The 15,479-nt window shown below is 43.2% G+C and overlaps 1 protein-coding gene across 25 annotated transcripts in view; it reads right to left on the bottom strand.

Annotated features, from left to right (window-relative positions):
- The window catches only part of cntrob (centrobin, centriole duplication and spindle assembly protein), a 40,879-nt gene extending 26,401 nt beyond the window's left edge, over positions 1-14,478 (bottom strand). For 4 of the 25 annotated variants that reach the window (XM_036933364.2, XM_036933367.2, XM_036933366.2 and 1 more), the window contains exons 1-15: positions 14,153-14,478; positions 13,257-13,524; positions 12,907-13,096; positions 12,736-12,823; positions 6,891-6,957; positions 6,634-6,763; positions 6,237-6,353; positions 4,663-4,779; positions 4,342-4,440; positions 4,045-4,248; positions 3,578-3,745; positions 3,286-3,392; positions 821-925; positions 579-720; positions 152-326 (exon numbers count right to left, since the gene is read on the bottom strand). In XM_036933364.2, coding sequence (XP_036789259.2) covers positions 152-326; positions 579-720; positions 821-925; positions 3,286-3,392; positions 3,578-3,745; positions 4,045-4,248; positions 4,342-4,440; positions 4,663-4,779; positions 6,237-6,353; positions 6,634-6,763; positions 6,891-6,957; positions 12,736-12,823; positions 12,907-13,096; positions 13,257-13,522 — 1,975 coding nt within the window. In that variant the 5' untranslated portion in view covers positions 13,523-13,524; positions 14,153-14,478. The remainder of the gene's footprint in view (positions 1-151; positions 327-578; positions 721-820; positions 926-3,285; positions 3,393-3,577; positions 3,746-4,044; positions 4,249-4,341; positions 4,441-4,662; positions 4,780-6,236; positions 6,354-6,633; positions 6,764-6,890; positions 6,958-12,735; positions 12,824-12,906; positions 13,097-13,256; positions 13,525-14,152) is intronic. The other 21 variants (XM_036933365.2, XM_090187112.1, XM_090187107.1 and 18 more) reach the window with 7 other exon arrangements.
- Positions 14,479-15,479: the final 1,001 nt, after the last annotated feature.

Below are 15,479 nucleotides of genomic sequence, written 5' to 3'. Positions count from 1 at the left end.
GTCTCAGATAGACATTCTTGGGAATAGAGAATCAGTGCTTGATCTCTGGCACCGTGTGAAGGTTTGAGAAGCTAGCACTTTCAGAATTGAGTGGTCCAATCAGTGAGTTTAAGCAGAGTGGTTTAAAACATAAAATGTTCCTATTGATTACCTTGTGCCAAGCGAGCAACTTCCTCCACCTCCTGCTCTCTCTGTACCATGTGCGTGTCAGCTGCAGCTCTGTACTGTACTGTAATGTGTGAACTAGATGATGGTTCCTGTAGTAGATGTTGGTTCATCCAGTCTTTGGGCTCGTCCCACAGCGAAGGAAGAGAAGACCCTTCTGCCTGCAAAACAAACACACACAGGTACCTCTGCTGGCTGGCTCAGAAGGCCTTGACCATTGAAAAAAACGGATGATAGCAAATCAACTACACCACAAGCCTAATTCAAGAGTCCCATAAGTATAGTTTTTGGCATGCTACACAGAACCAACATTTGCAGAGGCAGAAAGCAAAAGTGCAAGTCAGTATCTCTGTTAACAGGAGGTGACATAAATGATCTGTGTAGAAACACTGTTTGAGTGTGAGTATATGTACCTGTGTGCTGAGCAGTCTCAGTGCTTCTGTCCAATGGGAGCGTAGTAGACTCTGCAGTCTGCTCACAAGCTCCTCTCTCTGCCCTTCGAGCCTCCTCCTGCTCTCCTCCAACAAAACAGACTGCTGCTTGGAGTGGGCCAGCCTGAGAGAGAGAGACACACACACACACACAAAATGGTCAGAAACCACTACGAGTGCAAAAACCAACCTGGTGTGATAAACTTTCCGTGTGTGTGTGTTACCTGGTCTGGTAGTCCTGGGTGAGTGCCAGTGTGTGCTGCTGGTGTTGCTGTAACTGGGAGGAAAGTTCTCTCTCATGGCGAGCACTCAGATCCAGCAGCTGATTCCTGAAAACACACGTCAAACACTGTGGAAGTGTGTGGGTTCAAGTTTCAATGTCACATGCACAAGTACAGTGAAATGCCTTTCTTGCAAACTCAAAACCCAACAATCAATAACAATGAAATACTATAAACAACACACGAGAAAGAAGAAGTATGGAGAACACAATAAGTAAGTAAATAAGCGTACTATATACAGGGTCAGTTCCAAAAGCATATTTACAATGTGCAGGGATATTGGAGTGATGGAGGTAGATATGTATAGGGGTAAGGTGACTAGGAAACAGGATATAAGACAACAGAGTAGCAGCAGCTTGTATGTGAGTGGGTGTGCGTGTGTGTAGACACTATTAATGTATGTGCATATTATGTGTGAGTGAACAGATGATGGAGTGAGTATGTAGGGCCCTGTGAGTGCACACAGACAGTGCAAAAACAAAGTTAATTCACATAGTCCGTGTAGCTATTTTGTTAGCCATTTATAAGTCTTATTGCTTAGGGATAGAAGCTGTTCAAGAATCTGTTGGTGTCAGACTTGTTGCACCGGTACAGCTTGCTATGCAGAAGCAGAGTCTTTAGCAATTTTCCGGGCCTTCCTTCCACACTGACTGATATAGATGTCCTGGATGACAGGGAGCTCGGCCCCAGTGATGTACTGGGCTGTCCGCACAACCCTCTGTAGCGCCATGTGATCGAGGGCGGTGCTGTTGCCATACCAAGCAGTGATACAGCCAGTCAAGATGCTCTCAATGGTACAGCTGTAGAACTTTTTGAGGATTTGAGGGCCCATGCAAACATTTTCAAACTCCTGAGGGGGACAACGAGGAACTTGAAGTTCTCGACCTGCTCCACTGTCAATGTGGACTACTACGTTTCCTGTAGTCCACGATCAGCTCCTTGGTCTTACTGACGTTAAGGGAGAGGTTGTTGCTCTGGCACCACACTGCCAGGTCACTGACCTCCTCCCTGTAGGCTGACTTGTTGTTGACGGTGATTAGGTCTACCACCGTCGTGTTGTCAGCAAAGTTGATTATGGTGTTAGAGTCGTGCGTGGGAGTACAGGAGGGAGCTCTTTTTTGAGTGTCAGCATAGCAGAGGTGATGTAGCCTACCCTTACCACCACGGGATGGCCCGTCAGGAAGTCCAGGATCCAGTTCCTGAGGGAGGTGTTCAGACCCAGTGTCCTATGCTTGATGAGCTTATTTACAATGACGGCCTACACAGGCCAAACTCGGACGACGCCGGGCCAATTGTGAGTCGCCCTATGTGAGAATGAAAAGCATTCTCACATAGGTATTCCACTTATCTAGGTGGGTGAGGGCAGTGTGTAGAGTGATTGAGTCATCTATGGATCTGTTGGAGCGGTATGCAAATTGGAGTGGGTCTAGGGTGTCTGGGATGGTGGAGTTAATGTGTGCCATAACCAGCCTCTCAAAGCACTTCATGATTACAGAAGTGAGTGCTACATGATGGTGGTCATATTAAAACATGTGGGGATTACAGACTGGGACAAGGAGGTTGAAAATGACCGTGAAAATGCCTGCCAACTGTCCTGCGCATGCTCTGAGAACACACCCTGGAATACCGTCGGGCCCCACGGAATTGTGGGTGTTGCCCTGATTGAAGACCTTTCATGTGGTCCTCGGAGAGCGAGATCACCCAATCCTCTTGGTCGGGGAAGGCCCTCACACCCAGCACAAAGCATGCATAAAATGCATTGAGTTAGTCTGGTAAAGAGGCATCGTTGGGCAGATCACGGTTGGGTCTTCCTTCGTAATCCATAATGGACTGTAGCCCCTGCCACATGTGGTGGACGTCGGAGGCTGTGTAATATGATTCCACTTTGTTCCTATATTGTCCTGCTCGTTTGATGACTCTGCAAAGGTCATAGCAGGACTTCTTGTACTTATTCCTGTCTATGGCCGTAGCCTTAGGGTTGTCTATGATAGCTGTGTGTGGTAGCCCAGTTCTTTAGTTTAGCACCAACATTGGTGTTAATCCAAGGTTTTTGACTGGGGAAGCAGCGAACCCTCACCGTGGGGACGTCGTCGCTGATGCATTTTCTAATAAAGCCTGTAACAGAGGTGGTTAGCTTGTCAATGTTATCGGCACAGTCTCAAAACATATTCCAATCAGCGTTAGCAAAGCAGTCCTGAGGCATAATCTCTGTTTCTGGTGACCATTTATCAATGGAGCAAGTCACGGGTACTTCCTGTTTTAGTTTCTGCTTGTAAACAGTTAGCAGGAGTACAGAGTCATGATCTGATTTGCCAAATGACAGACGAGAGAGGGCCTTGTATGCTTGCTTGTGGGTAAAATAACTGTGGTCTAGGACTTTATCACCCCCTAGTGGCGTTTGTGTTTACCTGTGCTGTTCTTTCAGGGCAATGTGTTCCTGCTGTGAAGCTGACAGTCTCTCAGTCTCCTGTTTCAGCTTTACTTCCAACTGAGAATGCTGGGCTTCAAATCGGGCCTACACACACACACACACACACACACACACACACACACACACACACACACACACACACACACACACACACACACACACACACACACACACACACACACTTTGTAAACAAACCCCCAGACCCCCAAATTTGTAAACAACCCCCCAGAGTCATAAGATCTTGTAAACACAGACAAATAGATATGTACCTGTTCCAGAGCCCAGTCCATGCGCTCCGTGTCCCACTCTCTCCGCGCCTCCAGTTTCTCCTCCTCCAGCTGTAGCAGTCCCCCCCTCACTTTGGCCAACTCTCCCCTCACCTCCTCCAACACCTGTCTTACCTCCAACAAATGCTGCTCCTCTCGCTGCTTGCACTCCTTCAAAAAAACACATGCACATACACACACAGGATGGTGTCAAGAAGAATGAACTCCAATTCAAGATGCTTTGAGTTATTTAAAGTTATTTAAAGGACATTGATTCCATTAGGTACACTTAATACACAATTAAAAAAAACACTTAATACATGGAAATGCTAGTTAGAGACTGCTGTTAGTTGCTAAATAAGAGCTGCTTTCAAGGCTTCCGTTTGCGGCAAACATGTTACTTAGTAACAATTTCAGTTGAATGATTTAAACGGACATTCCAAAATGTTGGACAGGAGAGACAAACCCACCCTTTCCTCTTGTAGTTGATTGGCTAGCTGGACTGTCTGGTCCTCCAGCGATCTTCTCTCATTGGCTGTTTGCTCCTGGAGGCAGGTCAGAGCAGTCTGGGCTTCCTGGGCATGTAGATGCAGCCCGTCACGCTCCACACACAAGAGCTCACACTCACGCCTACAATCACACAGAGACCCTTCCAACTCCACCAACCGCAGCTCCTACACACACACACACACACACACACAGACACACAGAGAGATAGGTGTAAATGATAGTTCGAGAGAATGTGACTGTGTGTGTGAGTTACTCACCAGCTGTCTGTTGGTTCTCTGTAGTTCCTCAGTGCGTTTCTGCTCTTGCTCCAGGGCATCGGCAACCTGAGCCAGAGACTGCTCTAATTGACCAAGGGTCTGGAAAACACACATGCACGCACACACTCGTAGTGACATTTGTGAATCCTATGTATATGTGATGATAACAACAGCCAATGACAGTCGCGCCACTTGGTTTGGTATAAAGATGTGGGATGGTGGTGTGGAAATGTAACCACTGTCAAATTCAAACAGAGCTATGGATGCAAGGCAGCAACTTGTTAAATCTTTGTAAGCACATAAATACTGTGTTTGTGCTACCTCTTGCTGCTTTGTATGTCGTCTCTCCGCCAGCTCCTTCTCTTGCTGTAGTCTCTTCACTCCCTCACTCTTCTCCTGCTCATGTTTCCTCCAGCCTTCAACCACCTTAGCCAGGGTCTGATAGATAGACACACACAGGTTATTAGTAATATATGGTGACAGCTTCACCTTGGCCTCTGATATTTTCACCATATACAGTATGAGTGAAAAGTTTGGACACACCTACTCATTTGTATTTATTGGGGATCCCCATTAGCTGCTGCCTATTCTTCCTGGGGTCCAAACACACCAAAGCACCCACATTACATATAAAACAAAATATAAAACAGTGAACTATGTTTGTACTGAATGAGCTAAAGATAAAACCCTACACCACCGCATATCCACAACAGAACATTTTCAATACCACCATACAACATCAATGTGTGCGTAAGCATGTTTTTGTACCTGTGTCTCTCATTCAAGGGTATTTCTTTATTTGTACTATTTTCTACATTGAAGAATAATAGTGAAGACATCAAAATTATTAAATAACAAACATGGAATCACGTAGCAACCAGAAAAGTGTTAAACAAATCAAAATATGTTAAAAGTTAATTTGTGGAATTTCTTTCCTTAATGCATTTGAGCCATCAGTTGTGTTGTGACAAGGGAGGGGTGGTATATAGAAGATTTGGTAAAAGACCAAGTCCATATTATGGCAAGAACAGCTCAAATCAGCAAAGAGAAACGACAGTCCATCATTACTTTAAAACATGAAGGTCAGTCAAAACGGAAAATGTCAGTAACTTTTAAAGTTTATTCAAGTGCAGACGCAAAAACCATCAAGCGCTAGGATTAAACTGGCTCTCATGAAGACCACCACAGGAAAGGAAGACCCAGAGTTAGACCCAGAGTTACCTCTGTTGCAGAGGATAAGTTCATTAGAGTTAACTGCACCTCAGATTGCAGCCCGTCACAGAGTTCAAGTAACAGACACATCTCAACATCGACTGTTCAGAGAAGACTGCGAGAATCAATGGATATTAAACGGGTGAAAATCTGTCCTTTGGTCTGATGAGTCTAATTAGTAGATTTCTGGTTCCAACCGCCATGTCTTTGTGAGATGCAGAGTAAGTGGACAGATGATCTCTGCATGTGTGGTTCTCACGTGAAGCATGGAGGTGGTGTGATGGTACTTTTCTGGTGACACCATCTGTGATTTATTATATTTATTTAGGCAAACTTAACCAGCATGGCTACCACAGCGATACACCATCCCATCTGGTGTGCACTTAGTGGGACTACCATTTGTTGTTCAACAGGACAATGACCCAAAACACACCTCCAGGCTGTGTAAGCGCTATTTGACCAAGAAGGAGAGTGATGGAGTGCTGCATCAGATGACCTGGCCTTCACAATGTAGAAAATAGTACAAATAAAGAAACATTCTTGAAAGAGTAGGTGTGTCCAAACTTTTGACAGGTACTGTAGATAACACCCATCCTAAAGATTTGCATGTGTGTGGGAGAGAGCTAGAGAGAGAGAAACAGAGAGAGAGCAAGAGTGTGTATGAGTGTAAGGTGTGTCCACACCTTATCCAGCTGCTCGATCATGACGTCCTTCTTCCGGTCAGCTGACAAAGCGAGAGCCAATCTTTGCTGCAGCTCCAGAGCCTTACTCTGCAAAACCAGTACGTGCCGCTCACACTGCTAGAGACACACTTAACGTCACAAACCTGCAGCCCCTGCACGTCACACTGCTCCTGACTAGGGTTGTCCCGATACCAATATTGGGATAGTGGTACCGTGACAACCCTACTACAGACGCACAGTTACACACCAGGCAGCACCTGCCCCACACACACACATCTGCCCCTCATACTGGCACATAGAGAGGGGTTAGACACCAGGCTAAAGCAGGGCTGATCCTCAGGAATTGGAAGGTATTGGGGGCCAAAGATCATATCAGGATCAGTGATCATGTGTTTACCTTGCGGCTGGTCCTCTCCCTGTCTAGGCTCTCCCTAAGGACAGTGGCTTCCGGGGAGGAGAAGACACCATCAGAACGCAGACGAGAAGAATAACGCGGGAACAACTCCTCTAAACCTCCTACCCCACCACTGGAGAAGAGAATAAGAAAAGTGCAATTTGTTTTACATTTAGACAAATACGTACCGACTACATAGCTATTATAGAGAACACAAAAACGTATCAAAAAACTAAAATAGAGAAGGTGTATAGTGTTACCCAAGTAGCTGTGAGGTGCTGTCACTGTTAAATGACTGGTTGGGACTCTCTGTAACACTGCTGCCTCCTGCAGGACAATAAGAGGGAATACCATATTGGCAAAGTTTGTGTGTGTGTGTTTGTGAGAGTGGCGTGTCTGTCTGTCTGTCTCCTTTTTCTTCAGTGTGTGTAATCCATTCCCTGAATCCCAAATACAAATCAGCTCCTACCCCCTAGGCACAGATCTAAGAGGATTGGATAGGTGTAAGCAATATGGTGGTGGTTCCACCTAGGGTTGGGTGATGTCAACCTCTGTCCTATCGTGATTATGTTCCCATAAAACATTGTTATATACGATGCGATCACCCCCCAAAAAGTGTGCTAAAACTACAGTTGTGCTATAACGCAAAAAAATATGCAACTGGACGTATCATGGCGAAAGATAACGTTGTTGAAAGCCTGAGCAGAGGCTAAATGCAGGCAATGGCAAATATTTTCTAATATTCCTTTCTTGTGGAGGAGCAGAAAAGGTTTGTGTGTGGCGCACACATGATGCAGCAGTGACCGACGAGGAACGGGCTGTCTTATCATAGTGAGCTAGGTTATAGGCCTACAGGCTGGGTAGAAGCGGTCTATAGTCGTCAGAACTGGATAATAATATTGTTTGTTCCATCTTTCATAAAGCTTTGTTCCATCTTTCATAAAGCTGTGATTGAGAATACACTACGCCTAGTCTATGAACTTTCATTCTTGTTATTTTTGAAAGCCACAACTTTAGGACATCTTCGTAGGTTAGAATATTTGGGAAATAAGCTAGTATTGATAAGTTAAAGTTATCTTAAAGCTTTTATGATAGTCGGAGAACAGCTTCAGGATATCTCGCAGGTCCCATGAAATTGAATTTAAGACGAGACCTTTTTAATGCCACTTAATGCAATTTAATAAAAATGATCAGGCCTGCGTGTGCCACACAACTGTCTATATTCCTTTCTAGAAAGAAGCCCATGTTGGCAAAAAGTAGTATTTTTAGGGCTGGCTCGTTCCCCAAAGGCTACAGCCTACATGGCTCATATCAGGCAGGTGTGCTATTTTAGCAATGAACAATATCCTATAGCCTGTTGTAGCATAGTGGCTAGACTATAGATGGCTGAAGCATGGGGTTTCCCAATGACTAATCATTCACTAGATAAACTAAGTGGTCAAAATGTTTCCTTTGATACCAATATCAGCTTAGAATGATAATACCACTATGTAAAAAATGCCTTAAAGTCAAATATACAGCACTGTTACTGTATAAAACATGGTCAGAACCCTATCCGGAGAGCTAGGGTTCTGGGTGTGCAGCCTTTTGATCCAGCACTGCTCAAACACACCTGAGTCAGCTTGACAAGTTCCTGTTGAGCATTTGATTTGTTGAAGTGGGTATATAAAATAGTAGGGCTGGAACAAAAGTCTACACAACCAGTAACTCTCTTGGAGGTATTATGCTATAACATTAGAACATTGGCCTACAACTAAAAAATAATTCTCATTCACTGAATTTCGTATCAATGGCTCTACTTTTAAGCAAAGTAGCTAAGCACGAGGACTCTAGAATGACTTTTTCCAGTGCCAAGTAAGACATGGAAGTAGTTAGCTATTTCATCTAACATCTTCAGGGAAAGCATGACCGATATTTTGATTTGCAACATGTCAAAATAGGATCCAGAATAATATATTTTTGGGCTCTTCAGATTCGTTTGCCTGCATTTTGTTTTTTTATATTGGCCTAGGTTTTGCATATATGCTACATAATTTACCACCTGAATAAGTGGGAACTCATAAAACCATTACAGTGCCTTCAGAAAGTATTCCCTTTACTTTTTCCAAATGTTGTTGTGCTACAGCCTGAATTTAAAATGGATTGAGATTTTTTTGTCATTAACATTATGGGGTAGGCCAAAGTGGAACGTTTTTCCGTTTAAAAAAAACACATTTTTTACTAATTAATTAAAAATGAAAAGCTGAAATCCCCATTTATTTTTAAAGGTCTCTCAGACCTCTGTGAATTTTAAACACAAATTCAACTACAAAGGCCAAGGAGGTTTTCCAATGCCTCACAAAGGGTACCTATTGGTAGATGGGTAAAAATAAATAAAAAAGCAGCATTGAATATCCCGCTCAAGGATTTCACCATGAGACCAATGGTGACTTTACAGAGAGTTAGAGTTTAATGGCTGTGATAAGATCAAATGGATAAACATTGTAGTAACTCCACAATACTAACCTAATTGACAGAGTGAAAAGGAAACTTGTACAGATTATTTGTGAGGGGGTTCTCAAAAACATGCATCCTGTTTGCAACAAGGCACACTAAAGTGATACTGCAAAAAAAAGTGGCAGAAGAGTGGAGGCTAGGTCGGGAAGCGCTTCGGTGGAGAGGCCCTATAACTAGCCAGAGGCCTACTTCAAACAGGCTGAAAAGTTTATAAAAAAAATTTAAAAAAGTAAACTTACATGAAAAACAGAAGAATAACTAACAAATAAAAGTTAACGAGTAAACACTGTTGCTAAACAGGTAACAAGGAGAAGCAGCAGTCTAGCACAATGCTAGCACATACTCTCGCACAAAAATGATGTCGTGTTGTCGTCTATCAAATTGTTTAGGCTACCTTGCTCTCTCCTCTGGCAACCACCCGACTAGCACTGGCACACAAAGAGGCATCTTGAAAGTGTGCCTGGAGTATTTTTTGTATATTTTTTCCTCTTTTTTTGCCAGTGGAAACAAACAAAAGTTGCAGCACAATATAACGGAAAAACTTCAGTCACCACTGCCGCATTTAAGACCTTTGAAAACTGAATTTAATACATTTTAAGATTTAAGGCCTTTAAACTCATTTAAGAGTGTTTAAGATCCCATGGACCCCAAGGTTATTCGCCATTTGGATTTCAACCTTGCATGTAGGGGTTTTCCCAGCCCGCATGGATTTCTTTCTTAATAAGCTTACCCCTTGTGTAGTGTTCATGCTGTTATTCACCCAATGTTCGCAGCTGTAGCCAGTCACCAGCTTGTCTAAATGGTCCACCCACCTTTTGTGGCATTATAATCCATTGTGATTTTTTTTTTCTTTTTCAGGGCACTCATGAGTACCACATTACTCCTTTCTTTGGCACGTAAGACACGTCGGCCGAGCTTCCCTCTGTCCCAATCTGGGTTCAACGCCATATAGTGTGGCTCATTCCCCGGGAATGACAATATTTCTCCTCCTGCAGGCTGCTGATGAGCTGGTTGCTGACGGGCTGGTCCTGGGGCTGGCTGAGGGTCAATCTCATCCTATTCTTTCAACTCACTGTCAGACTCCGAATTGACAGACACATGAAAATTCTTAATCTTCCAAAGTGGAAGACACTCCGCTCTCTACAAAAATAATTTCTAAGGCCCTCTGAGCAGAGATCATTTTTGCCATACTGATTGATTGTGGTAAGGAGTCACACATGCAAAGCTATTTATTTTTTGTGCTCCTCCCCTAATTTGCATAATAAGGGAAAGTACTTTATTTTGATAAATTCAGTTTTGTAATAAAATTGTGCAGGTTCCTGCAAGACATTGTGTAGCTTCACATACTACAAAAAGGTAAAAAGTGTGAGAAAAGAGGAAGACAGACAGCGCCAAGAACCTGTTGAAACAGCAGGCCCAGGGATGAGGAAAACAGAGTGAAGGCACACAGCAAACCTACTTGTTTTCACCTAGCTAATTTTACCAACATCGGACACCCCCTAACTTCGGACACTCTTTAGCGGTTGAAGGATTAAAATCACCTCAAGCTCAACATAAAAAATGTTCAACTCCTGACATTTAATTCTAGTTCAAATGCCATGTCTTAGGTCAGTTAGGATCACCGCTTTATTTTAAGAATGTGAAATGTCAGAATAATAGAGAATGATTTATTTAATCTTTATTTCTTTCATCACATTCCCAGTGGGTCAGAAGTTTACATACCAAATACTAATTGAGTGTAGCATAACCTTTCAATTGTTTAACTTGGGTCAAATGTTTCCGGTAGCCTTCCACAAGCTTTCCACAATAAATTGGGTGAATTTTGGCCCATTCCTCCTGACAGAGCTGGTGTAACTGAATCAGGTTTGTAGGCCTCCTTGCTCGCACACACTTTTTCAGTTCTGCCCACAAATTTTCTATAGGATTGAGGTCAAGGCTTTGTGATGCCCACTCCAATACCTTGACTTGGTTGTCCTTAAGCCATTTTTCCACAACTTTGGAAGTATTCTGCTTCCAATACATCCACATAATTTCCCTTCCTCATGATGCCATCTATTATGTGAAGTGAACCAGTCCCTCCTGCAGTAAAGCACCCCCACAACATGATGCTGCCACCACCGTGCTTCACAGTTGGGATGGTGTTCTTCGGCTTGCAAGCCTCCCCCTTTTTCCTCCAAACATAACAATGGTCATTATGGCCAAACAGTTCTATTCTTGTTTCATCAGACCAGAGGACATTTCCCCAAAAAGTATGATCTTTGTCCCCATGTGCACTTGCACACCATAGTCTGGCTTTTTTATAGTGGTTTTGGAGCAGTGGCTTCTTCCTTGCGGAGCAGCCTTTCAGGTTATGTCGATATAGGACTCGTTTTACTGTGGAATTATCAAATCAAATGTCTTTATAAAGCCCTTCTTACATCAGTTGATATCTCAAAGTGCTTTACAGAAACGCAGCCTAAAACCCCAAACAGCAAGCAATGCAGGTGTATAACTTTTGTACCCGTTTCCTCCAGCATCTACACAAGGTCCTTTGCTGTTGTTCTGGGATTGATTTGCACTTCTCGCACCAAAGTACGTTCATCTCTAGGAGACAGAGCGCGTCTCCTCCCTGAGCGTTATGACGGCTGCGTTGTCCCATGGTGTTTATACTTGCGTACTATTGTTTGCACAGATGAACGTGGTCCCTTCAGGTTGAGTTTGAAGGTAGGCCTTGAAATACATCCACAGGTACACCTCCAATTGACTCAAATGATGTCAATTAGCCTATCAGAAGCTTCTAAAGCCATGACATCATTTTCTGGAATTTTACAAGCTGTTTAAAGGCACAGTCAACTTAGTGTATATAAATTCTGACCCACTGGAATTGTGATACAGTGAATTATAAGTGAAATCATCTTTCTGTAAAGATGAAAAATTAAACTATAGTGTAACAAGAAATTTGTGGAGTGGTTGAAAAACAAGTTTTAATAACCAAGTGCATGTAAACTTCCGACTTCAACTGTATATGAATGGTTAATGAGTAATAGGCCTGTGGAAATATTGAAAAATGTATTATGACTTATCAATGACAGTTGCACTTCTGATTATACTATTTACATAATTAAATGAATACTTTGCTTGTGACTGACAGGTAACAAAATATAGAACGTCAAAGTGGAACTCCATTGTGGCCTTGTTTTCCGTAATTTTTTTTGCAAGAGGTAGATCTTGGTTTACATTTGGACTTGGCATGTGATCTTAGGCTTGAAAAAGTTGGTGACCACTGGGCTATAGCAAATAGGAATAGGCAAATTAGAATGTCACTTGTCCTGCGATACTTTTTACTCCACGGCACCAGTCAAGTTCAAATACGCTAAACCATCGTCGATCACATGTCGTCGCCATAGACGATGGCTGTCAATCATCGTCAATAGATAATGCCTTCATAATATCGCCCAACCCTAGTTTCACCTCCATCATGCCCTCTGACAAGTCAGGTGGATTTTTTTATATATATATATTTTTTTACATATTGTGGACATCCATCCATTCCTCTATGATCTGTGCCTATGGGGGGGGGTACAGGCTATGGGTTGGTTTGGGATAGAAGGAGAGTCTCCAGGGTCTCACCCTCTGTCTCCAATGTGGGTGTGCTTCTCAGCATGGTTTGAAGGTGAGCTCTGACATTCTCCATGTCCTGGATATGTCTCCTGCCATTCTGCAACCAACACACCAACATGAAGTCACACACACAATCGCACACATACAACAAACACGTGTCGGATGTAAGGGGTTAGTTACAGTGAGTCTGCTGCTGTAGTCCACACTGGTGTTGAGATTATCACCCATCTCCTCTACCAACACCCTATCTTCCTCCCCCTCCTCCTCCTGTCTCCCCCCGGGGGAGAGGGTGTGAAGGTTCAGGGGGGATCTAGCCATACCACCTTCCTCCCCCCCCAGCTGAGGAGAAGAAAACTGAAATGACACCTGTCTGGAGACACACAGAGATAGTTAGAGTGAGACATGACACTGTCCATCAACCAGTCTGTCTATTTGCATGTTGAGTTGGGTTCAGTCTTATTTCTTGACAAGAGGGGGGTGAGGTTGTTTCTGGGAGCATAGGGATTGTTTCTGGACAGGGCCAGGGTTACCTGTGAGTGTGGCCTGGTGATGGTTGACCTTTGGCCTGGAGATCTCGGGTGAGTTGCAGCGAGGAGTAGAGGCGGGCTGTGACCTCACAAGACTCATCCCATGGGGAACGGTGCGAGGAAGGCCAGGAGCGGATCAGAGAGGGGGAGGGGGGGGCTTGTTTAGAAAGGGAAGCAGTGAGGATAGAAATGGGGGGAGGAGAGGTGGGGGCTGATATATGCAAAGGTTCTTTGTCACTTAGTAGTTCTTCACACCTGGTTGATGCCATCCCTGAACAGAGTAAACAGTCAGTGTAGAAAATACTGAATCAGTCAGAGTTTCTGTACAATCACCAACCACATGAGCTAGTTACAGTTGAGCTAGTTACCTATGTTCACAAATAATAACTTTCGCAGTGAACTCGTTCGTCAGCTAACGTTACTTAGCTAGCAAACTAACCAACGTTAACTGTTGCAGTACATTTGATTGTTCTAAAAAAAGTTCCTATTTAATTCGCTAGTTAATTAGCAACAAAATAAACCAAAACATTAACCAACTTAGTGAGCAAATAACACAGAGGTAATGTTAGTCAACTAACGTTAACTAGGCAATTTTGATGCCGTTTGTTTGTTGTGGCAACGTCGGTAGTCCAGCAACAGGAAAGTGACTAACCCTAAGATTTGGCTGTATAAAGTTATGACGACAGCTAGCAATATATGGGAGACCAACAAGTGAGACATTACTAGCTAACTAGCTTCACATTTTCAAATCAAGCTAGCGTACTGTAGATTATAGTGACGCATAACGGTAAAACAAGCTCAGCTAGCTAACAAGCGACATTAGTTTAGTATTACTCTGGTTAGGCTAACAAACACACAATCCCACCCTACCTATCGGTTGAGAGTGGCTGTGTACGTACCCGCTACAATTGGAAAACTCCCGGGCGCGAAAAGGTAGTGGATAGCTAACTACTGTACCGAGCTATCCTTCAGTGGTAGCTTCTAGCTAACGTTACCAGGAGGCTATCAACATCTAGTCAGTATATTGATGCTCTTTGGTACAGTACTAACGTTAGCTAACGGGAAGAAGAAGAATAAAAAAAACTCCCGGGGCCTGATTTTAAAAAACAATAATAAAAAAAATAGCGCTTGGTTGTGTTAACTAACGGCACTTCGCTTGTTTAAGATACGACACGTCCGGTATTGAAGTCCACACACCAGTCGTTTCCTTCTTCTTCTCTGGTATAATAATGGCGTTCGAATGTGCATGCCGCCACCTACTGCGCATGTTGAAAATATCCCAAAAACTGAAAATATTTGTGGTGGTTGGGGAACCTTCATACAAACAGTTGTGTAAAGTACTCAAGTAAAAATAATTTCAAGTACTACTTAATAGTGGCGGAACTAGAGTTTTATACATGGGGTGGCCAGGGGGTGTCCAAGGCTACTTCGGGGGTCCAAATGTTGGTTATGTTTCCACTTGCCTCTAAAGAAAGGTGTATTTAAAGCATTCTTATTGGTTGGTTCAACTCTGATTTGATTTATTTCACCTTTATTTAACCAGGTAGGCAAGTTGAGAACAAGTTCTCATTTACAATTGCGACCGGGCCAAGATAAAGCAAAGCAGTTCGACACATACAACAACACAGAGTTACACATGGAGTAAAACAAACATACAGTCAATAATACAGTAGAAACAAGTCTATATACGATGTGAGCAAATGAGGTGAGATAAGGGAGGTAAAGGCAAAAAAAGGCCATTGTGGCAAAGTAAATACAATATAGCAAGTAAAACACTGGAATGGTTGATTTGCAGTGGAAGAATGTGCAAAGTAGAAATAAAAATAATGGGGTGCAAAGGAGCAAAATAAATAAATAAATAAAATAAATACAGTAGGGAAAGAGGTAGTTGTTTGGGCTAAATTATAGATGGGCTATGTACAGGTGCAGTAATCTGTGAGCTGCTCTGACAGCTGGTGCTTAAAGCTAGTGAGGGAGATAAGTGTTTCCAGTTTCAGAGATTTTTGTAGTTCTTTCCAGTCATTGGCAGTAGAGAACTGGAAGGAGAGGCGGCCAAAGAAAGAATTGGTTTTGGGGGTGACCAGAGAGATGTACCTGCTGGAGCGTGTGCTACAGGTGGGTGATGCTATGGTGACCACTCTCAGAGGGAGTTGTGCGCAAAAGAGAAAGGTGGCCATTTTTACTCCCAGTCCTAGTGAAAAGCCAACTGTCCTGGTTGATATATTA

This window comes from Oncorhynchus mykiss, chromosome 10 (genome assembly GCF_057628025.1).
Source record: "Oncorhynchus mykiss isolate SJ-2025 chromosome 10, ASM5762802v1, whole genome shotgun sequence".
Classification (NCBI taxonomy): domain Eukaryota; kingdom Metazoa; phylum Chordata; class Actinopteri; order Salmoniformes; family Salmonidae; genus Oncorhynchus; species Oncorhynchus mykiss.
This window is presented reverse-complemented; position numbering and strand designations above follow the sequence as displayed.